Source organism: Terrapene carolina, unplaced genomic scaffold (assembly GCF_002925995.2).
Source record: "Terrapene carolina triunguis isolate 2854851 unplaced genomic scaffold, T_m_triunguis-2.0 Scaffold238, whole genome shotgun sequence".
In the NCBI taxonomy this organism is placed as follows: Eukaryota; Metazoa; Chordata; order Testudines; family Emydidae; genus Terrapene; species Terrapene triunguis.
The window spans coordinates 15782489-15807492 of record NW_020664589.1 but is presented as its reverse complement, the minus strand read 5'-3'; the positions used below and the strand labels follow the sequence as shown (position 1 = coordinate 15807492).

At 38.1% G+C, this 25004-nt stretch overlaps 1 protein-coding gene across 1 annotated transcript in view; it reads left to right on the top strand.

Annotated features, from left to right (window-relative positions):
* Positions 1 to 25004, top strand: part of DENND1A (DENN domain containing 1A) — a 343291-nt gene that overhangs the window by 217753 nt on the left and 100534 nt on the right. The window contains exons 13-14 of the mRNA XM_026657267.2: positions 1372 to 1473; positions 14138 to 14263. Of these exons, the coding sequence (XP_026513052.1) occupies positions 1372 to 1473; positions 14138 to 14263 (228 nt within the window). The remainder of the gene's footprint in view (positions 1 to 1371; positions 1474 to 14137; positions 14264 to 25004) is intronic.

Below are 25004 nucleotides of genomic sequence, written 5' to 3'. Positions count from 1 at the left end.
GAACAACATTCCAAATCTGTATCATTTCCATCCCTTTGTAATGGTTCTCTCATATGCTCATTTCCAGAAACCCTTCTGCTCCTCTGTGTTTGGTCCAGAAGACTTAAAATTTCTAACTGAGTTCTGTAGCCCACAAAGTTCTTCCTCTAAAACTCTAGCTAGGCCTTTGAAGTGAAAAACCCAGTAAAATTTCTAAAAGGTTCAAAGGTCAGTCTTAGACTTAAATTTCCTAATCAGTTATCAATTTTTTCCATGCTAGACATCCACTTTCTTAGCAAATAAGTTTAGCCAAATATGTGTGGCCATGTAGTCTGTCTGTTTTGCCTTACAAAGATTGGTTTAAGATTTGAGCATCAATTTGCTGTGGAGTTTGCTGCTCTTAAGGTATGTCTGCACAGTCGATGTTATAACGTGGCTGTGTAGTCACGTTAGGCTGTGTAGAGCTCTCCCAGCACTGTAATAAAATCACCTCCGCGAGGCACTGCCACTTTACAGCGCTGAAAATTGGAACAGGCGGGGGGGGGGGGGTCACACCCCTGAGTGAAGAAAGTTTCAGCCTTGTAAGTGGCAGTGTAGACAAGGCCTTAGACAACATATTATATGGGTAGCCACCCAAAAGAAATAACAGGAAGAGGGATTTTTCTTAAAGCCTTGTGAGTGGGGAGGCCTGTGTTAGAATCCTGGAAGTATTTTGTAATCTTTTGTGGTGTCCTGGAAATCCTAGAATTAAGGAAGAAAAGAATTCTAGCTTCCCTTTCACTCAGTTTATCTTTAACACTGTCCATTTTGCTAAAATGTAATCTCATTTGTGAATGAGGAAGTGTTGGAAGTGCTAAGGCAAAGCCAGAGATGGTAAAGCGGATCCAAGGTTGGCCTTACTAGCACTTCAGCAACTGGAAGAGCCAACTTTCTGTTTGCTATTTAAACAAAATACTGAATTTTAAAAAAATTACTTATTTTGAGTCTCGATGCAGCTAGAAGTTGTGCTTTGAATCAGGATTGAAGGGGGAAACAAGAAGTAAATGAATGTTAGAAAAGCTTGAAATACCTCCTTGGTTGAATGATCTAGAAGGATATTATGATTCCTCCAGAAATCCCAGTACACAGGATGCTAAAAAACTTCTTTCTGCAGGTTAAGGATTTAATGAGAAGAAATGGAAAAACAAAACCAACAAATGTTAAACAAACACCGCGTGTGTGCGCGCGCACGCACGCACACACACAGAGTGAGGAATAGGAGGAAACCACTTGCTTCTTTTAAAGTGTTTGGGGAATAGTGTAGTTAGCAGAATGTTATGTTATGATTGATGTTCCTTATGGATAAGATTTGACTTCCCTCCCTCTCCTTTTCTGACTTTGGTATTTTTTTAGAAAGTTAGAAATATGGCCCTGGAAGATGTGGTGATTCTTAATGTTGATACCAACACACTGGAAACTCCTTTTGATGATCTACAGAGCCTTCCCAATGATGTGGTACGTATAAATTGTTTGGATATTTTAAGCTACTGCATTACTAGAAATAGCAATCCTTTTTATCTGTTTAGTTTCTAACATGTGTCTGATGATGGTGCCAAAGCCCCCATGTGTTCTGTTAAGTGAACTGCTTACCCTGTCTTTATCTTTTTTGCCTGACAGAATTTAGCAATCTTTGAGGGATATGGAACAAAATAGAACATCAGGAGGCTGAAATGTAGGTTGCTTTTTGCGCAACCCCTGAGTGACAGAGGCAAAGTTGACATTTGTGCTGGGAATGCTGCAACTTTGATTAAAATACCCAGTTAATATGTCAGATTCCAAGTCCTCTAAAAATTACAAAGTCTTGCAGGAAGAAAATATCTAATGTGAAACAAAACAAAAAAAACCCAAATTCAAGCAGATTTTTGGGGTGGAGCAGAGTGCTGTGGAAAGAGGGAATTTCAAGCCATACTTATGTGGTAAAAGAGCAATAAAGGACTGACATTTATTTTTGGAGATACCTTAATGAATCTTTTCCCCTGGTTTCCTCCAACTGGATCTCTGAATTTCAATCAGTGTCCTATTTTTTTTTTTTAAACATAATTTTGAAATCAGGTCGCTCGCTTCATAATCAATTACTAAGGGCTTGTCTCCACTTACCGTGGATTGACACTGCGACGATCAATCTACCAGGGGTCAATTTAGCAGGTCTAGTGAAGACCCGCTAAATCGACCGCTGATTGCTCTCTCGTCGACTCCAGTACTCCACTGGATTGAGAAGCATAAGGTAAGTTGACAGGAGAGTTCCTCCCGTCGACCCAGCTTGGTGCAATAAGTCGACCTAAGGTACGTCGACTCCAGCTACATTATTCACGTAGCTGGAGTTGCGTAACTTAGGTCGACTTAGCCCCATAGTGTAGACCTGCTATAAGACTGTTTTGTGATAATAATTCTGAACTATTATTCCTCTATAGAGGCCTCCTTTCTCTGTATTGGTGGTGTACTTTAGTTCCATTTAAAATGTTTAAACTAATTTTAATGGTGTAGCATAAATGTTTGCTTCTTTAACTGTACTGAGACAAAGATGTGCCCAATTTACGTTGCACTATATTGATGCCACCTGATAGTAGAGTATCTTTATTAATGAAGCTAAAAGAGGAGATGAGTGGCAAAGTGTGTAGAGCAAGTGCACTAGAAGCCATGTCTAGTCCAGCTGGTGTCTTTTTGGGAGAAGACAGAAAAATCTGAGATTCTCTTACTAGTCACGCTCAAAATATTCATTTGGCTATTAGGATCCATAATTTGTAAAGTGTGCTTCCTTTCACTTACTTAATGACTTAAATAAAATCCTGTCTTAGTGTGCAGTTGAATATGAAATTGATGTGCAGAGTAGTTCAGAATGTAATCTGGTTCTTTTGTGATTCGGAAGAAGTAAACTCAAGTAAGGATTTCTCTGTAGCCTTTCAATATTGGGGCTTGTCTACATTACCCGCTGGATCGATGGGCAGCAATAGATCCAGGGGGGGTTGATTTATTGTGTCTAGTGTAGACAGGATAAATAGACTGCCGAACGCTCTCCCGTTGACTCCGGTACTCCACCAGGGCGAGAGGCACAGGTGGAGTCGACGGGAGAGCATCAGCCGTTGACTTACCGCAGTGAAGACACCACGGTGAGTAGATCAAAGTACATCGACTCTGGCTACGTTATTCACGTAACTTAGATCGATTTCTCTCCTCTCCCCCCAGTGTAGACCAGGCCTTATATATAACAAGTGAACACTCGGCCATGCTTCGCCTTGTCATTCACCTGTTTGAAGCATAATTGTTATTGCGTGGTGACCAAAATGCAGGCTAGTGTTGCAGCTCATAGAAAAGTGGCAGTGTAACATTTTCAAGATATTTTCCCATAAGACCTGCTTGGAGCATTTTGAAAAACTTCTTTAAAAATTTCAGACTGAAAAAGGTGTACCTTATATTTCACTCAAAGGATAGTCCTGTGTCCAGTGATGTCCATTTAATAGAGTACCAGACATTCACATGGAGGGCGCTTGCCTTCATTGCAGAGATGATTGGCATCACAGTGATACTGAAATACCTTGCTCTGTCCCAGTTTGTTGTGGAAAGGTGGATTCTCTTTGCTGATAACGTTGTTTTCTGCTGCAATTTTCAGTAGGATGATCATAGACTATGACTAATTTTTCAATAAAGGGAAGCCCTATTTCATTTTTGTAGTAGTCATTGGATGCATTTTCCTGGTTAATGATGATTCTTGACTGTGAATCATTTAGCAGCAGGAACTAGAAGAGCAAACACCTACCTCCATGTACCCTCGCTCCCAGCATTAGCCTATCACTTACTCAGTTAATCCTCACCAGTCCAGATCCTCAGATCAAAATAAAAACATATAACTGTAGCTTGGCTGCTGTGGTGAAGATCTGCTATCCAGATTGGATAGATAACTACCTACATGACACATATGTAATTTGTCCACAACATTGAAACGACATGACTTCTGGCTATGGGGCTTTGGGGCCTATAAAGAAGCAGTGTTTTGAGTTCTGACACACAGGGAGGTGAGCATCATAGCTGTTTGCCTAGATAATTAATATTCATGTAATTTTGATGTACAGAGTATCCATCTTTTTGATATTCTGCACTAACATGGCACAGCTGTTCCAATTGCAGTGCAATAAACAGAGATAGGAGGAATCTGGAGAACATCAACCGGTATGCAAGCCTCCCAACACCATGCATCCACCCTTACTCATCACCAGCATATTTCAAGCATTGCTGGTAAGAATAACTCGACATGGGAGAGTCATTTATATTCACCCTGCATTGTTCAGTGCTAGGCCTGCCTGCTGTCTGCCAACTAGTTCCATGAGAGGTGTCGGCTTTTGTGTTGTGGGTAAGACCCCAGAATCCATTTCACACAGAACTCCAAACAGCCAAGAGTCAGAAATGGCTTTGGTCACTGCCTGGCTGTATTCATGAAGCAAAATTTCAGGAGGAGAAAAGTTCAGAATGTTGCTAGTCTGAGTCACTTTAAAGTCACTAAATGAAAGGAAGTGGAAGCATAACTAAAAACATCTGTTCTCACCCCTAGGGGTTCCAAGGCAGTAGCCTTGCAAATTGGGGATTGTTATCAGCAAGAGTGGCATATTTCAAACTTCTAGAATTGCCACATTCAAAATGATGCCCCCTACCCCTGAAGTGTTTCCATTCCTCTGCTGGGATAAGTCAAATGCATTGTTATAGCTTAATGCAAGTTACTTTGGATGATCATGTTTGCTGTAAGAACAATAATTTCCAGTTAGCATAGCCTGGTGAGAGACTATCCATGTCCATTGGAAAGTGACTATTCCCTCAGGGCAGAAGCCAATCCAAGTAAGTTTCCCATTCATTGCACTGGGTAACTCATGCATGCTCACTGCTTGCCGCTGTGATATCTCTTCACTCCTCAGTAGTCTGCGATGTGACTCCTCCTTTCATCGCTGTATATAGCCAGGTAGGCAGGAAGCAGTGAGTTATGTATGATTCTGTGCTCCCTGGCTTTTGTCAGCATTTCAATCTATTCAAGTTATTTCAATGCCTTTTTTTGGTATTAAATAGCTCTTCATTTTGACTTTACTCTTTGCATCCGAATCTGCCAGCTGGTCATCACTCATGCAAATATGCACAACTGTGGAAATGTCAAACTTGTAAATTTCATAGAATTATGTAAGAAATGTCTGGATACAGCGAATCCTGAGCCTTGTATGTATATATGATTTGTCAACAATCAAGTATTATTAAATTTTATGGGACTTCATTAAAAGAGCTATTGCAGGAGCACTGTAGAACATCAGAAAAGACTTCACCAATAAACTGAAAACTTCAAGCTTTGGAATGTAATAAATTTTAAGAGACTTCCTTCCTTTCATTATTTACTTTTACTTCACGTTTATAACAGTAAAGAGTTGTGTTTTATTAGTTCAAAATTCTTGATTCAGTTTTCTGCAGGTCTGTTTAAAAGCTACATTTTCTCTTAGAGGATGTTTGGAGCATTGCAGAGGAAGTGCTGCTAGCAAATTCAATTAACTGGCATGACACACAAATAATGTACATGGTATATTTTTTTTCACAACTGCTATATAAACACAGCTGGGTTGAATATGTTTGGTAACAAAGACTTAACTTGAATCATTTTGCTTTGTGTAGTTAATGTTTGGAATCAGTATTTCTGTCTTATTCCTCATTTGTATTCCTCCTTGTTTCATTATTTTAGTTATCTAGATAATTAATTGTTCTCCTCTAGGTCTTTTCCTTTCCTTTAAACTGTTTAATATTAGGATCTGACCACTAGAGAGCAGCTGTTTTTCTTTGCAAGAAGTGAATTTATGTCTGTTCTTTCATGCATCGTGTGTTTGGAACTGTAAGTGGATCAAGTTGTTCATCACAGCAGGGAGACTGTGAAGCTGATCTATTATACACACTTTCTTTGGGGGAGGGGGGGAAGATGGGGGAGATTCTGGCGAGTCTGTCTCTCCACTGGGCTCACTCCACATGGATGCATTTGTGATCTGTTGGGGGCTATGCCAGGCTATGTTAGCTGAGGGACTAAAAATATCGCTAACAGTTCCACATTAAGGAATAGCTGTTAAGGCAAACCATGCTTTCAGTATTGCAAGGTAATGTGAGCACTGAGCACTTCATTAACTCTTGAATATGTGCAAAATTTACTCTGGTGAATTAAATCCATTTGCATTCTGCAGAGATGAGTAACATTTACTTTGGTGTGTTCACTGGCACGCTATTCATGCAACAGGAAATGTTAATAGTCTGCTTGTTTTTCTGAACAGCTCTTTTTGCTGCATTGAAAAAAGAATCCCTTAAGTCCTGTGATTTTGCTGGAGACTTTTTCTGAGAGTCATACTTGGGTCTCACAATAATGACATTGCTGCCCAAACTGTGGTCTTTCCATAGTTCAGAGTGAGTTATTTGTTACCATTTCAGTCCTGGTATCTGAGTGAAAATGGGCTATTGTGAAAGGTCTCTCCAGTGAATGTGCATGTTACAGAGGTTGGATAACCTTGCGATAGTTCCAGTAGAATCGGATTAAACACCTAACACAGAATGTCAGTGCTTTGCTCTGTCTTGACTCGACAGTACCTTCTAGCTATCAGACTTCCTGAATTGCCCAGGTCAGCTCCTTTGAAAATTAAGGTGCAAACATCTGCATTAGTAGGTAAATGTTTGAAATGCTAAAGTCTGTCTCTGCTCAACTTTGTGTTTGTGATATTGCTGCATGTTGCTAATGATATGAGAGTGACAGAGAGCACTTTGAATAGCAATATTCCTTTTAAAATTGTCAATATTAAGAAAGGAGGTTTATTAAGAACTGTGATGATCTTCCAGTTGCATTTGCTGCTGGCATGTTTCCTACATATCTTTCTATGAGTTACAGCAATGGCTGAGGTAGTCAGTTTTTCTACTTTTATATACTTTGTACAGCCTCTATCAATTTATTTTTAAGTATTTCAAATTATAAGAGTGTCACTTTGGAGTCTTAGTTGTAGACATCAGAGCTTCATATTATAAAGTATAATTACTTTAGTGCAAGAAATAAAAATATAAAGTTTAATCTTTCATTGTGCAATGTTTATTAGATTAAGGCCATTGATTTGTGATGCTTTGTATATTGCACCAAGGAGATCTTACTCCTGATATGTATTCATGAGTACTTGAAATTGGCTTCTGATTATTTTTGGCTGTCTGTAAATTATGTTTTGCATAGTATTCATATCCCATTTATTAGCAAGCTTTCACAATTAGGTGCTCTTACACTTTACTGTTTGTTTCTCCACTTTGTGGGAACTGAAACATGTTTTTTGAGATATCATAGCAACACTAACTTCTGTTTCTCAATTGCAAATCCATTTTTGAAAGGTAACTTCCATTTATATTTTCTTTTTTTCTGTTTGCAAGAGAATGTTTCTTTATTCATGTTGACAACTGAAAAGCCTTGGACCTAATTAAAAGAATTTCCACTAGCACCTTTACTGAACCATTTCATTATGCTGCATTGCACAGATTGCATTTTGAAACATGGTGATAGTTTCAATCTGACCTTTAAACCTGAACTGCCAGAAGTATAAAAATCTTCTTTAAAAACACTCCCAGGGTAGGCTGTATGTATATGTGGCTGTTTGGTTAGAAATAATCTTCGTATTGAGCGGTCACCATCTTATTACAAAAAAAGAAAAAGCATTACCGTCTCTTTAGGCAGAATACCAATCGCAGTTCAGTTTATGCAGTCTACTTTGTTTTATGTATTAATTTATTCTAGAGTAAACAAAGGAGCAGCTTTACTTTTGTTCACTCATCAGTCTCTCTAAATACATTATTTTTAATGCTTTCTTATTTAAGCTACATTATTTTATATTAGAAAGTGTAAAAAGTGGTTATTGTGGCAGACTTGATTGAAATGAGTAAATGCGTGAATCCATAAAATAAGCACACTGTAGTACCATGTTAAATTTAATTTTAAAGGAGGCGCAAAACTCTCCTCTTATACGTACCACACAGGAATGGGTTTATTAATTTTTTTACGCCGGTCTTTATCAGTAAATAGTTAACACCTTCTATCTGAGGATCTCAGTGATTTAGAAATGCTAATTTATTAAGCCTCACAACACCCCAGTGAGGTATGTCATTATTCTACTTCTTTCATAAATGGGGAACCTAAGATGCAGAGAGGTTATGACTTGCTTTAGGCCACATTAAAAGCCTGTCACAGAGTCAGGAATAGAATCTAGATCTTCTGACTGCCATTCCTGGACTTTAGCATCAAGCGCATCTTTCCCCAAGTTTACGCTAATAAAAAAACACACTAACAGTTTTCTGGGTTGATGATGAGATACCTTCAAGATGTAGCTGCAGTGCAATCTTTTAAGAGAGACATAAATTAATCTATTTTTATGCTAACATAGAAAGCAAAAGCCAAGAAAATAAAAGTTACAGCAGTCACATGGCCTTTCAAACATTGGTGAGTTACAGATGAAAATAATAATTTTGCTTTTTTGTATCCTGTTCAGACTTGAAAATCTGATGGAGCTGTTATTACATTTCGCCTATTGAGAGCGAGTTGTTTCACGGACATTATGGTTTCAGTTAAAGGAAATGAGCCGTAGATTATGGACATGATAGACCTCTAAAACTGTTATGGTCTGTCATGTTAGTATGTGCTTAGAGGCTCTTTAATGCATGGATCATTGACATAAACTATAGCATTTGGATTTATAAGCAATGCTGGACACTTCCTTAATTCTCCATCTTATAGGTTGTAATAGTAATGTTAGTCCTCTTATGACAAAATCACTGTAGTGCTTCAGAAAACATTAAAAATAAATATACAGAAATCTCTCTTTGTAATTGGAACTGGAACAAAAATTTGACACAAGCAAGTTAAACATATTAGTATGGTTTACATTTCCTGCAATCCATATTGTAGCATGTACCAGCGAAAAAGACATTACCTTTTTAGATTTTGAGAACGATAAAGAAAAATTAGAAAGAAGGTGAATGTTTAAATAGGACAGCAGAATTGCAAGTTTCAAGAAAAGCTGTTCAATGAGGCCAACCCCCCTCATTGAGTAGACAATAAACAGGATTACACAGAGACAATGCATATATTGTATTTCTAGTGCTCTTAAAAATCCTCAGACTTCCTTATGGTTCCTGGCTTTTCTATGAGAGTGCCTAGCCAAAAGCTTGTCTTTTGAGCAGCAGTGCACACTGGTAGCAAAAGTATTAAGACAGAGATCCTTTGGTAGAGTTTCAGAGACATGGAGGAGGCTGGGACACAGAGCTCTGATACCTGGAAAGAAACATTGAGATTTTCAAGGTAAATTGGGAAATCATATCTATCAGGTCATATCATGTGAGCTGACGGGCTATTTCAGAAAGGATGGCCAGTCATGCCTACTCGCGCAGGCAGGAGAATCTCAACACTAAAAATAACCTGGAGAGGAATTAGTTTGTGGCTGAGATTTCATTAGTGATTCTTGCACAGAATGGAGCAAACAGTATTGTCCCAGTACATATCTCAAGATGGCACCTAAAGCTGAAACAAAAGAAGGCTTTGATATTTAGGCTTACATGATATAGCTATTTCTATTACATTTATCAGTATGAATTGCTTGCAACCATTCATTTTCTTCTGTAAATCAAGAGGACTGTTGGTTTCCTACACCCATTTTACCTCTGAAATCTACCCTCCATCCCATCTGTGGGACATCTTTCTGTCTTAAGCTGTGGCATTCTGTGTCATGTAAAGCAAAGGAAGCAGTAGCTGAGTCTCTTTCAGGAGTATGTGGTATTAGTACTCCTATATCTTCTGTCTTTTCACCAATTTCACTTCTGTGACATCTGTTTCAAAGGGCTTGTCTTCACTACAGCTGCTGGTCGATTTAAGCTACACAATTTGAGTTATGTTAGTGTAATTCAAGTTGACATCGCTTAGATCTACTTACTGCGGGGTCTACACTATGCTATGTTGATGGGAGACGCGTTGCCACTGACATTGCTTCCAGCTCTCGTTGAGGTGGCGTACAGAAATTGATGGGAGAGTGCTGTACCATCGATTGAGTGGGTCTCCACTAGACCCGCCAAATCAATGCCACTTCATCGTTTGCAGCAGCACCTATTTAGCTCTGTGGTGAAGACAAGCCCAACGAGTGAACTTATCCTGTCCCAGTGTCTTCAACACCAAAAATTTCTGCTGATGAAACTATTTGTTAATGATTTGGTTGCAGTCATTGCAGCTCAGACACAGCAAGTTAAACATTAATGTGTGAAGAAGTTTTTTTAATCTTATTTCTCTGCTTGTGTTTGAGAAGCAAAAATGCTGTCAGTAACAATAGTACGTAGATATACAACCTTACTTCAGAAGTTATTGAGCTGCAAGCACTAAAAAGGAAAGACATCATCAAACTAAGTCACAACCTATTTATATATGAGAAATTTTGAAGTACAGGAAATGGTAATGGGTAATCCTTCAAAACTGCAGCCCTTGGACTATGGGGAGAAGACCAAAGAATAGTCGGGTAACCTGAATGCTTCGATGGTTTTTAAATTTGCCTGTGTAAGAGGATATACAGTTGATATTTGCTTAGTTACTATCAGTGAGTATTTCTTTGTGTAAATGGTAATGAGACCATTAGGACTATGTTCACCTGAAGTGCAGCTCTGTGAATCTGAGGTAATTAAACACCTCCAGTATGAAAGAGAAAGGGCAGTGAAGGTTAAGTGAGGAATAATCTGACACACAGGTGGTGTAGAGCCTTTGAGAAGCAGGAAGAAAAGAGCCTCAGTTGATATCGACCATTTCAAAGGATGGAAATGTCACCATTGTCATTGGGAGAAGCTTTTGTCATTTTTATAGGTGTTCTTTTTACTTGAATAAAAACATTTCATTTAGAATTTCAGTTCAAGCTTTTAAAATATATTAAGGGATATGAGTGTGGTGACTCAGTCTTGATATCCTCAATCTTTTATTTCATATTTGTATTATGTAATCAGGATTGGGAACCTATTGTGGTAGGCATTCTACATGCATGCAGAATTTATTCTCTACATATTTTAGCTTTTTTTAGAATAAACTTATATAAAGCTACATATCTATCCGAAAATGTTTATAAACCACTTATAAAATATTTGTGGAATTTCATTTATATGGCAGGCATTCGTATTAAACTTTTTTCGTACCATTCACAAAAGGAAAAAAATCTTTACTAATCTGATACTTGAACTCCAGAGAGAAAACACAGATCTTTGGGCCTGCTTATGATTTCTTGTTCCTGCACTAACGAACTAATGAACTTCGTCAAATGTTTTTCTATACTTGTTTTTATAGAATTACTCTAGGCAGGCAAAGGGACCATGATGACAATCCTATATTGAATAAAAAGAGCATCTAAACTACGATATGTACTGTAATCAGGTCTGGCCAAAATAACAGGGATGATGTATCTTGTGTAGTGTCTCATCAAACATTGTACCTGACATTTACAAATCCTTAATTCTTTCTCATCTCAAGGTATCCTGCTCCCTTAATCTGACTTTAATTGTAGCTAAATATCACCTGTGCACGTTTGCCTCATACATCGGCATTTTAACTTCCGTAGGGTTGAAATGGTAGAGTAAAAACTAGAGTTGGTTGGAGGGGGGGAAGATTTTCCAATGAAACAATTTCATTGAAAAATGCCATTTTGTGGAACCCCAAATGTTTTGCAAAAACACTTCAGATTCCACAGATTTTTATCAAATCACAAGCAGGGTTCCAATAGAACCTTGATTGGAGCTGGCAGGCTTCTGGGGAGACTTCCAGGCTTCCAGGATCCATGGCTCCTGCGCAGATCCACCATGTAGGCTTCCTGCCCTTGTAGGCTCCCTGCCACCAGTCAGTGGGGTCACTGGACGATCAAATTGCTAAGGGAGCACTCATGGAAGATAAGGCCATTGTGGAGAAGCTAAATGAATTATTTGCATTGATCACTGCAGAGGATATTGGGGAGATCCCCACACCTAAGCCATTCTTTTTAGGTGACAAATCCTAAGGAGCTTTCTCAGATTGAGATGTTAATAGGGAGGAGGTTTTGGAGTAAATTGATAAATTAAACAGTAGTACATCACCAGGACCATATGATATTCATCCAAAACTTCTGCAGGAACTCAAATATGAAATTCCGGGACTATTGACTGTGTGGTATGTAATGTGTTGCATACATCAGCTTCTGTACAAGATGACTGGAGGGTAGCTAATGTAACAGAGGTGATCTGGCAATTACAGGATGGTAAGGCTAACTTCAGTCCCAGCAGATTGGTTAGTAAAAAAACAAAATTATCAGATGCATAGATAAAAACGTTGTGTTGGGGAAGAGTCAACACAGCGTTTGTAAAGGGAAATTGTGCCTCACTAATCTATTAGAATTCTTTGAAGGACTCCACAAGGATGTGGACCAGGGTGATTCAGTTGGTATAGTGTACTTGGACTTTCAGAAAGCCTTTGACAAGGTCCCTCATCAAAGGCTCTTAAGCAAACTAAGCAGCCTTTGGGATAAGGGGAAAGGTCTTGTCATGAATCAGTAACTGGTTAAAAGATAGGAAACAAAGGGTAGGAATAAATCGTCAGTTTTCACAACGGAGAAAGGTAAATAGCGGGATCTCCCCAAGGATCTGTACTAGGATGAGTGCTGTTCAACATATTCATAAATGATCTGGAAAAAGGGGTGAGCAGAGAGGTGTCAAAGTTTGCAGACGATACAAAATTACACAAGATAGTTCAGTCCAAAGCTGACTACAAAGAATTACAACGGGATCTCACTAGATTGAGCAACAAAATGGCAGATTAAATTCAGTGTTGAAAAGTGCAAAATAATGTACATGGGAAAAAATGATCCCAGGTAGACATACAGAATGATGAGGTCTAAATTAGCGGCTACCACTCAAGAAAGAGATGTTGGAGTCATCATAGATAGTTCTCTGAAAACATCCGCTCAATTTGCAGCAGCAGTCAAAAAGGCTTACCGAATGTTAGGAACCATTAAGAAAGGGATAGATAATAAACCAGAATATATCATAATGCCACTATACAAATCCATGGTACGCCCACACCTTGAAAACTGCATACAGTTCTGGTCATCTCATCTTGAAAAAGATATATTTAGAATTTGAAAAGGTGCAGAGAAGGACAACCAAAATGATTGGGGGTATGGAACAGCTTCCATATGAGGAGAGATTAAAAAGATGGGGTGGGAATGTTCAGCTTAGAAAAGAGATTAGCATATCATCCATTAGCTGAGTTCTTTGGAATCAAGAATGATATGGAGAAAGTTAATAGGGAAATGTTTATCCCTTCCCAGAACACAAGAACTAGGGTCACCCAATGACATTAACAGGCAGCGGTTTTAAAACTGAACAAAAAGGAAGTATTTCTTCACACAATGCACAGTCAACATTTGGAACTTGTTGCCATGGGATGTTGTGAAGGCCAAAAGTACAAGTGGGTTCAAAAAAGAATGAGACAAATTCATGGAGAATAGGTCCATTAATGGCTATTAGCCAAGGTGCAGAAGGATGCAACTCAATGCTCAAGATGTCCCTAAACCTGCAGCCGCCAGAGGCAGGGACTGGGCGACAGGATGAATCACCTGATAAGTTTCCCTGTTCTGTTGATTCCCTCTGAAGCATCTGTCACTGGCTGCTGTCAGAGACAGGATACTGGTCTCAATGGGCCATTGGTCTGAACCAGTATGGCTGTTCTTATATGCTGAAACTAAGGGAATGAAGTTCATTGGTGGGTCCTGAGGGGGAATATGTGCAACTGTACAGACTGCCTCGAAAGAACACCAAAATCCTTATAGCTTTAAACATTTAACAATAGATGAAAATAAGGCAGGCTTTAAAAAACATGTCCTTATCTTCCTGCAGTCCTGCCTGCAGGCTTCCAAGTAGAATGTAATCATCTGCTAGTGGGCCAAAACAAGAAAATGGAAAACTCCAGGATTGTACTTGGTGTCGTTCTTCCTCACAGGTGCAGCGGATGCTGGGACACTTTGTGAAACTTCTTTGGCTAGTTCCCAGTTCAGTAGGTTATTTGTTTATGCTGTGAGGATGATCTAGGACTGTTGTGTACTTACAGGTTTCTGCACTCAAGAACAGATTAAAGAAAGTCTCCACAACTACTGGGGATGGTGTGGCAAGAGCATTCCTAAAAGCCCAGGCCTCTTTCTTTGGGAGCTACAGAAATGCACTGAAAATTGAACCCGTAAGTAGGACATCAATATGTTAACACAAATGCAGATGTGTAGCGGTGGTGGAAATTGTCCAAAAGCTGTTCGTATGCATAAGGAATGGGGTGGTGAATAATACTAAGGATACTATAAGAGCTGTCAAGCGATTAAAAAAATTAATTGTGATTAATCGCACTGTTAATAATAGAATACCATTTATTTAAATACTTTTGGATGTTTTCTACATGTTCAAATATATTGATTTCAATTACAACACAATACAAAGTGTTCAGTGTTCACTTTATTTTTTATTACAAATATTTGCATTGTAAAAAAAAAAAGAAATAATATTTTTCAATTCAACTAATAAAAATAATATAGTGCAGTATATTTATCATGAAAGATAAACTTAAAAACATAGAAAAAAAAAAAAAAAAAAAACTGCATTCAAAAACAAAACAAGTCCACTCAGTCCTACTTCTTGGTCAGCCAATCACTCAGACAAGCAAGTTTGTTTACATTTGCAGGAGATAATGCTGCCCGTTTCTTGTTCACAATGTCACCTGAAAGGGAGAACAGGCATTCGCATGGCACTGTTGTAGCCGGCGTCACCAGATATTTACAAGCCAGATGCGCTAAAGATTCATCTGTCCCTTCATTCTGCAACCACCATTCCAGAGGACATGAATCCACGCTGATGACAGGTTCTGCTCGATAATGATCCAAAGCAGTGTGGACCAATGCATGTTCATTTTCATCATCTGAGTCAGATGCCCCTTGCAGAAGGTTGATTTTCTTTTTTGATGGTTTGGGTTCTGTAGTTTCTACATTAGAGTGTTGCTCTTTTAAGACTTTTAAAAGCATGCTCCACACCTCGTCTCTCTCAGATTTTGGAAGGCACTTCAGATTCTTAAACCTTGGGTCGAGTTCTGTAGCTATATTTAAACATCTCACACTGGTACCTTCTTTGAGTTTTGTCAAATCTGCAAGTGACAGTGTTCTTAAAATGAACAACATGTGCTGGGTCATCATCCAAGACTGCTATAACATGAAATATATGGCAGAATGCAGATAAAACAGAGCAGGAGACATACAGGTCTCCCCCAAGGAGTTCAGTCACTAAGTAATTAACACATTTTGTTGTTGTTGTTTTTTTAAATGAGCATCATCAGCATGGAAGCATGTCCTCTGGAATGGTGGTTGAAGCATGAAGGGACATATGAATCTTTAGCGCATGTGGCATGTAAATATCTTGTGACGCCGGCTACAACAGTGCCATGCGAATGCCTGTTCTCACTTTCAGGTGACATTATAAACAAGCAGGCAGCATTATCTCCTGCAAATGTAAACAAACTTGTTTGTCTGAGCAATTGGCTGAACAAGAAGTAGGACTGAGTGGACTTGTAGGCTCTAAAGTTTTACATTGTTTTGTTTTTGAGTTCAGTTATGTAACAAAAAAAAATCTACATTTGTAAGTTGCACTTTCACGATAAAGAGCTTGCACTACAGTACTTGTGTGAGGTGAATTGAAAAATACTATTTCTTTTGTTTATCATTTTTACAGTGCAAATATTTGTAATAAAAATAATAACATAAAGTGAGCACTGTACACTTTGTGTTCTGTGTTGTAATTTAAATCAATATATTTAAAAATGTAGAAAAACATCCAAAAATATTGAATACATTCAATTGGTATTCTATTGTTTAACAGTGCGATTAAAACTGTGATTAATCATGGTTAATTTTTTTAATCACAATTAATTTTTTTTGTTAACTCATGCGATTAACTCCAATTATTTGAGAGCCCTAATTATAAGGCTTTTATGTAAATCAATATTGCAAACTCAGCTGGAATCCTGCATGTGATATTGGTCATTGAATCTCAGAAAGGAGATTGTAGAAATAGAAGGGTTCACCAAAGAGGAATGAGAGATAAAGGGCCTGGAAGAACTCTTGTATAAAGAGAGATTGAAAAGAATTAGGATTATTTACTTTAGAAAGGAGATGATTTAGGGGGGACATGATAGAAGTATGTCAAATAATAAATGGTGTGGAAAAGGTAGATTAGGAACCTCTGTTCACCCTGTCTCATAACACAAAAATAAGGGGATATTCATTGAAATTTAAAAGGTGGAAAATTTAAAACAAATAAAAAGAAATACTTTTTCACACCACATATACTTATACTGTGGAACTCAGTGCCATAGGAAGGCATTGAGACCAAGAATTTAGCAAAATTCAAAAGGAGATTGGATATTTATATGGATAGCGACAATAGCCAGAGTCGTTATACTTAATAACAAAAAAATTTTGAAGGGATATTAATCCTAATACTTCAGGGATTAAGCCAATGTCTAACTATTATAGACCAGGAGGAGACCTATGTGAGGGCTGATTATCCCACATCTACCTACTGTGGAGTTCTTGTACTGTCTTCTGAAGCATTTGGCACTGACCACAGTCAGAGACACTTTACTGGACTAGATTGACCTCAGTTCTGATCCACTCTGGCAATACCTCTATTCCCATGTAAGGGTTTTATGAAGCTCTTGTCATGGTGATTGGCCTCCCCTGAGGACGCAGAATATTTTTGTAGTCCTATTGGCCTATGACAGATAGGGACTGTGTAGATGATATTATGAACAAGTTAGCTATAATGCACAAGGTTTGAGCCAGAAGGCATATAGAGGATGGAAGGGGCTAATAGCTTAATGATCCATAGAATATCTCTAATAGTCTTAGTGAGAGTCCTATTCCCTTCCTCAAAACAGAGGAGACTACCACACAGGTAAATTAAAGCAAAATGTGGGGATATTTTTAACCTGATGTTCAGGCACTCATTAAGGTCACTGCAGTTTAGACTAATGGGAGGTGCACAAGAAAATCCCCACGGAGTGTAGAATGTACCTTTTGCCGTAATGCTTTCATCCATGATTGTTTTTCCTTGAGCATTCAAGGATCAGAATGGAGAATTGGTGGCTGCAGTGAGGAGCAGGAATAATATAGGGAGAGGCTGAGTTGGAGTAATGGGGGATGGATGGGTTAGTGATGACTCAAGAAAGGGTGCTGTCTTCTGAATTCTGTCTCTAGGGATGAATACAGGATTCTGGTATGCAGGCATGTAAACACATTTCACACACACTGTTTGTTAGAACAAAAGACAGAATTTGGGCTACAGATGTTGTTTTTTGATTTCCTTATATTTTCCCTGTCCCCTTCATTACTGCACTTAATATTTTGCATATTATGAATTATTTGTGGATTTCATAAAGCTGGAGGGAAGGAAATAGCTTGATCAGATTTTTAAATAGTCCTATCCAACATCTTCAATGAATGAGCATCATTCCACTCAGACATATTCACTGTTCAAAAATAACACTATTGAATTCAGCAGAGCTGAGTCTGTTGCTCCTATTCTGATAGCAAGGATATATGCATGGTATGTGTATAAATATAAATGCATTTGATCTATCTGTGTATGGCTCATAAAAGTATCAAGTGTGAATGTTATGCTTTTAAAGTACCAAATATGAACTAACAGGAGCTACTTTAATTCCCATCCATATAATTAACAAAAGTGAAAGCAGCAAGGCAGCCTGGCTGTAAGCCTCCTTTATCCATGTCAAGCAGACACCGACTTCCCCTCATTCGTTTAGGCCTTTCTTGCTCTCTGACACTCCTCCCACTAGTTGCCAGGCAACTCTAGGAGTATTGGTGTGCGTGCTGCTTGGATATGTGTGAGGGATTAACTAGTTAAGGTTGGGGTTTTTATGAAGAAGAATAAAATTTTAAATTGCTTTACTGGGAATAACATTTGGTTTTTTGCAGGCTGAACATTACAGATGAGATATCAAAATTGGTTGATGATGACACACACCTTTGAAACTACAATTCCCCTTTTAGGGAGAGCTAATCTGAACAAGTAAAAAGCCTCATTTGGTTTGCACATTATTCCCACAAACAGAAACTCTAAACATAATTGAAAAGTCCCATTGTACAAATCTGTCTTAAAAACCCTATTTTATAGGAGATTCTTAGTCTGATCTCAAAGATCAGGGAATATGAAGGAACAGGAATTTCTAAGTCCTTATATGCGTGATCTCATAATAGTATAACATTTTTGATGCTGTAACAACGATGGTCTATGAAAACAGAGCAGCTTTGTATACTAGAACCACCTGGATGGAGTTGGCTAGAATGCTATGTTCAAACCCCACACTTTTCAAACTGTCTTAATGGACTGGTAATTAAAGCATAGGTCTAGGAGTCAGGTGACCTGTATTCTGTTACCAGTTCCGCCAAGGACTTCCTGCATACTCTTGGCCCAATCATACAATCCATGAATACCTCAGGGTTTCTTCTGTAAAATACTGATAACTTATCTACTTCAGTGGAGAGGGATGGTTTTGAGGAGTGCAGTGCATTGGGAATTAGTTCAAATTCTATTGGGGAAAAACTTTAAATTTTGTCTGATGCATAGTGAATGTCAGAGTGCAGAACATAGTTCCAGACTGACCACCCATACAGTCAAACTGTGAATAGATTGACACCTCAGCTTGAACCATTATGGGCCAAATCTCTGTTTATAAGAGCACAAGCATAAGTAAGAAACAAGCAAGGGGATGCAGGAGAGTTGCCAGTCAGCTTTAGGAAATTCTCCTTTGTCAACATCTTGGTCACCTCTCAGCCTATTTCATTCACTCAGACATCATCCATGTGGTCAAACAGTATTCGGTGTGAGGAGAAATGTTCCCTCATGATGGAGGATTGAACAGGTCTGGTCAAGGCAGAAGCTCACTTTCTTGTGCTGCACTGCTGAGACATCTTCAGCTGCTGAATCTCATTCTGGTTTGGCAGGAGTCCAACAGAGGTTTGTGGACTGGAAGAATCCTACACCTGAAAAAGCTCTTCATGGCAACATTTTCCAAATGATGAAGGTTTTAGTTTTAATTCACATTTGCTATAGTTAACTTTCAAAACTATGTCACTGAATTTAACAGGGTCAAATTAAATTGTTCTGGGTGTTTTGAGATTAATTGAAAAACAAATGGAAGAAGCAGCTTTAGGCAAAGGCCTTCTAAGAGGACGAGTAATATTTTCAGATATTTCAACCTGGTCTGCCTTTGATATTGTCTTTTCTAACATTATTGCACTCTTCAGCATGTCAGTGTAAATGTGCACGTAGGCAATATTGGACATGATCTGTGGAGATCCCACCTCTTACAAAATCACAGTATACAGTGAACAATGAGTGCTAAATAGGAAAATAATTGCCAGGAAGGCGCTGCTCTTAATTTTTGGTAGTGCTAATTTTATAAGACAGTTTACTGATGTAAACTAGCGCATGTGGTGTTCACAGACTTTTGGGGGCAAGCAAAGTGGGATCATGCAGCTTGATCATTACTTTTTTCTTTTTTCTTTGTGGCCCAGAATTTGTCAAAAGATGGACTCCCAAACACATGATATATTTAAGAAACATGTTAATTAGGGCCGACTAGAAAATAAGAATTCTGTTTTGAAAAAAAATAATAATAATAAAAAAAAAAATGGGGGGGGGTTTGAAATTTGTTTTTGATCCACCTCGGAATGAAAATGAGACCTTTCAAAATTTTTCACGGAAAAGGACAAGAGACCCATCCCGGAATAGCTAATAGCTCAGAGGTTAGGGCACCTCATTTAGGATGCAGAAGACCTAGGTTCAAGTCCCTGTTCTGCCTGATTCTGACTCAGTCACTCTCTTTCTCTCTTTGGCCCAATGAATATTTAATGTATGTATACAAAGTGGAACAATTCCAGAGGAGAGAAAGAGAGAGACTGACAATAGCCACTGGTGTTTAGGGATGTGGGAGACCCAGATTCAAATCCCTAGTTTGCCTGATTTGAAGCAGGGGCTTGAACCTGGGTCTTACACATCCCTAACTATTGAACTACCAGCTTTTCTTGTGTGGGATGGACGCACGCACACACACACTCACACTCTCTCTCTCTCTCTCTCTCTCACTTTTCTGCAAAACATTTCAGTGTCGACACACAGCATTTGTTGGGGAAAAAATTCCCAACCAGCTCTAATGTTATCTTATCTTTTATTACATGGAGCCTTTCATCCCAAAGGTTATGAGGTTACATACTAGACATATAAGACAATACTTTGACCTGCAGTTAGTTGTGATGTTAAGCTATCCACTGTTTTTAGTAATCTAGAGCTTTTGAATTAGGAAGTATTTCTAGATTGTAGAATCTACAACACTACATTTAAGCACAAAGACTGATGTAGTAAAATTACTGATGCATTCACTGCCCACTGAGTTTTTCTGTAACTGTTCAATGTCAAATCTTAAACCATGGAAGAATTTGTCACATATGGTGTATATACTGTTCTCCGCTTCTCTGTTAAATAAAGTACATAAAGAGGCAACGTACTTATCTTTATTGAGGTAAGATTTTACCCTTAGATATGTTACCTACAGTTTTAAAAGACATCTACCTTTCTGACATCACAGATGCCTCCTATTGTTAACCTGAATGATTATGTTGAATTTTTGTGATTATTAATTCTTTACATCTTTTAAGAGGAGATGAATTCATGATCATCTCTCAAACACTAAAGCCCGAAAATTGGGTCATCCTCAAAAGAAATAAATATAATATTTTGTTAAATATTTATAGCTACATACATGTTGGTAATTGTAGAGAAAGACAGAGTCAAGACTTTCAAGTTTGTCTCATCAAAAATGTTAACTATGCTCTTTCCTGGAGTGACACCTAGTGGTTAGAGCTAGCATTTCCTCACTTTTCTTTCTCCTACATAGTTAATATTCATATTCTCTTATTAAGAAACAAATGTAATAACACCTATGATAGAGATCAGCGTACTAGACAAATTCCATGAAAAGGAGTAATATTTAGGGCACAGTACAATAGAATGTATAGGTTAAAAAATTGTATCTTGCAGAACAGCCTATTTTAAACTACAGGTGAGTGCTTGCACGTTAGAGGCATGTCACTTTATCTGAATATCTGACTCGTCTAATGAGTTTGACATGCCATCTTCTCAAAGGACTGGCATTGCTATCTCTTTTGTTTCCATTGGGGCAGGTATGGATTTTCAATTCTTTGCTGTCTGCCTTGGGGTTAATCCCAGCACAAGTTAGTGTCTGCCATGTTCCAAAGACTTTACCCCTGTAAGATGGTGGCAGTAGCTGATGAGCTTACATGAAAAGATACCTGTGCTACCTCTCTTTTGTCCACATTTGTATTTCCTGAATTCTTCCATTAGAATCATACCCGCGGACTAGAATATTTTCTATTTGATAGAAGGGTAGATAGAGGAGCTTGTTCACCTGTATTTTGTTTACTAGGCCACATTAGTAATCTGGGCAAATATTTCTCCTTTCACATCTTGGTTCTGATCAGTAATATTTCATTGACATTAGTGTAACATGAGTTTAAACTTCCTCTGGACCGCTTTTCTCATGTGGTATCTTATACCTTTCATAGATAAACTGGGAAAAAAGACTTAATTTTCCAATCCTATTTAGATGCTGAAATCTAATTCTGAAGGACCCATTCTAAGTTTAGTGTCCTCTCTAGAATTTCCTTCTGAGTTTGCTATTATCATATGCAACCATATATATAAAAGTTGTCGTTTCTCTAAATGACTCTGTATACTTGATATGATAGGTATATGAACTATGAGAACTATGACATAGACTCTTAAATAGACCCTTTTTCTTCTGACAGAGTGTTTGAGAACTCTGACTGGAGTGATGCTCTCTAATGTGCACTGAGAAAAGTATGGGTCTTGGTTTGCTATTTTTTAAGGAGCTGGCCTAGTTCACCAGAGATTTAGTAATCCTTTTGTCAGGGTGTTGAACTTCACATTCTTTGCAAAGTGTTTTTTGCGTTCATTACTGTGTTGCTTTTCTCTCATTTACAAAATCTGTTTAATCCTCATTTTAAGAGGATTGTGAGGACCCTATAGCCAGTTCTGGTAAGACGGCAACTCTCTTCAGCGCAGGGGGTCTGTTGTGACATCTGTATGTGTTTTAATATCTGCCAGCGTATGGCATGTCGCCCCTCTACTTTCAGACACCCTCTATGGGGGTGTGAAATGACTAATATAGTTATTCAACTATCCTCCGTGAGGACTATATTACATCTCCTCATTGGCTCACATTGTTTTCTTAATAAGGTCTAATCAAGTCCTTTAGCATTCTGCCCTACTGCATAGTCTTGGTCTTTCTAGCTAGATCAGAGTGTTGTCATTACTTCATTCAACCCTCTGTCCTGCATATTGAGGCACCATTGGTTACTCAGCAGGACTGTACTGTTTCTTAATAAAAACAGGTTTGAAAAAAAGGGGAATGGTTTGTGGTGGTTAGAAAAAAAATAACTTCAGGCTGCCCACAGATTCTATATTTCATAGTCAAACAAAATGAAAAAGATTTTGAGCCAAATATTGCCCTTCCATAACATTGTCGTCATCTTATTGAGAGGGACCTCTAGATTTGTAATCTGCTTTTAACTCTGGCACTGCATTGCATTAATTCTTTGTGACCCTATTTTTGTAGGCCCCTTACAAATCAAAACTGTTTTGTGTTGTCACTGCTGGCTCTGCAGCATCAGTGAAGCTACCATATTCTTCCCAGATCTGTGTCGGCATCAAACAATAGGTATTAAAGTGATATGGGATATGTGTGTGTGTGTGTGTGTTGTTTTAAAGAGCCAATTGATGTTTTCTGTTCCATTCAAAACATATTGGAAAATGTTTTGCAAAGAAAACAGCAGCAATAAAATTAATAGGGAACGATATTACTGAAATTTTAAGATAATAATTAATAAAAATATAACTGGCATAGATAGTTACTTGTATCCCTACAGTGGTTCTGATACTGTACAAGATTGCTGGTAATTTTAAATGATACAAGAGTTTATCACAGGTTTTCTGTATAACCTAGATATTTCAAGTTAAATAATAGTAAATAGATATCACATTGACAATTATATGGTTATAACAAGTAAATGTCTTAATGAAATCTTAATTAGTTTCCTTTCTGTCCTCATTGTTGATTTATTTTACATTATACTGGTTTATCAGAATGAACAATAACTTGTTGTGTAACTGGTTCATTTATGAATGACTTAACAGTTCTGAATTGATTTGGATTGAATTTAGCTTAAATCATATCCAGATACATCCAGCTAAAACTAAATACCGAATCTCAGTGGACAGAAGCAAATGTACCTTTCCACTTCCACACACATCATGCACTTTCCATGATGAAGTTAATTGGTAATTTACTAAGCCTGACAAGGAGGACTGAATGTTCAGGTTTATTTTTAACCCACCCACTGCATTTCTTAAAGATAGTGGGCAAATATTATTTGCCAGGTGCAGTGAATGTCAGAGTCATTGTTGTAACTCTAATACTTCAAAATTTGCTATGAAAATTATTAGATTTACAAAAATAGAAAATATATAAACAACCCCAAATAGCCATAACCTATTAATATAAAGTAAATTGAAGACTGATAATATACTATAACTGACTTATGTAGTATATGTGTGCATGTAGAGGGAAAGAAGGAGGAGAGACCGTATACCTCATATCATGGGAAATATATTTGTCTATCCACTAGAAATTACTGAGTTAGGAGCAAGGATCCAATTGGATCTCAACAATAAGTTCCAAATATGAGCTCCTTACTGTATTTACATCAGCTATGCATTTAAGAATTGACACATGAAAATATATCTTCTGTGGCACATCTCCCTTTGCAATGCAGTCAGCTCCTCTGTTGTCTTGCATTCTTTAATTGCTGTACTTGCTAAATTTGGTCCTCTTTTCCATTGACTTTTCTTTGCACAAAGAGCAGTTGTTATTTCTTTCTTCTTATCTTTATTGTACTAGTTGGGGAATGTTGGCTTAGAGCGGGATTCTAAATAAGAGGAGATGGGAGATAACATCCCTCGGCCTGCGCTGCTTCCCGCAGCCCCCATTGGCCTGGAGCGGCGAACCGCGGCCAGTGGGAGTCGCGATCGGCCAAACCTGTGGACACGGCAGGTAAACAAACCGGCCCGGCCCGCCAGGGTGCTTTCACTGGTGAGCCGCGTGCCAAAGGTTGCTGATCCGTGTAGTAGTATATCAGTGTAAGGAAATATAAAAGAGAAAGTGGAATGTAATACTCCCATGATGAATATAAAACAAACTGAAGGGATTTCCATTATTGTACTTCCACCATTTACTTTCTCTGAAAAACCATTGCTATCGGTTTGTAAGCTTATCCCTTCATCCCGTATTTATTGATAAAGGTGTTTCTGCTAATTGATGTGCATGACAGCAGTCTTGTTTCAGTCCCTTGGCTGTGAATTCTGCTTCAGAACCTGGGCTTCTAGATTCAAAGATCCATTTCATGGTACTGACACCTTGTGTTGATTGTGCTGCACTCACCGGATGTTGTATGTGCATGCTCCATACAGTTAAATGCTTCTAAGTAAATCTATTCTAAACATTGACCTTGGAACTTGGTTCTGTCTTCCAAATCAAGAGCTTCAGATACCTTCAACTCTATGTAGGATTTGCTTTTTAAGTAGAGAAGAAACCTAAAAGGCATCAAAGCTGCTTTCAAAAATTAAATATTGTAACTTGAAAAGCTGACCATTTTTTTTGTTGTCAGCAGACTCTTACTACAGAATCTTAAGTCTCATAGTCATTATTATAAATTGTGATAGTAATAAAATGTGGCATAGCCATTGAATTGCTAAGTTTCTCCTGG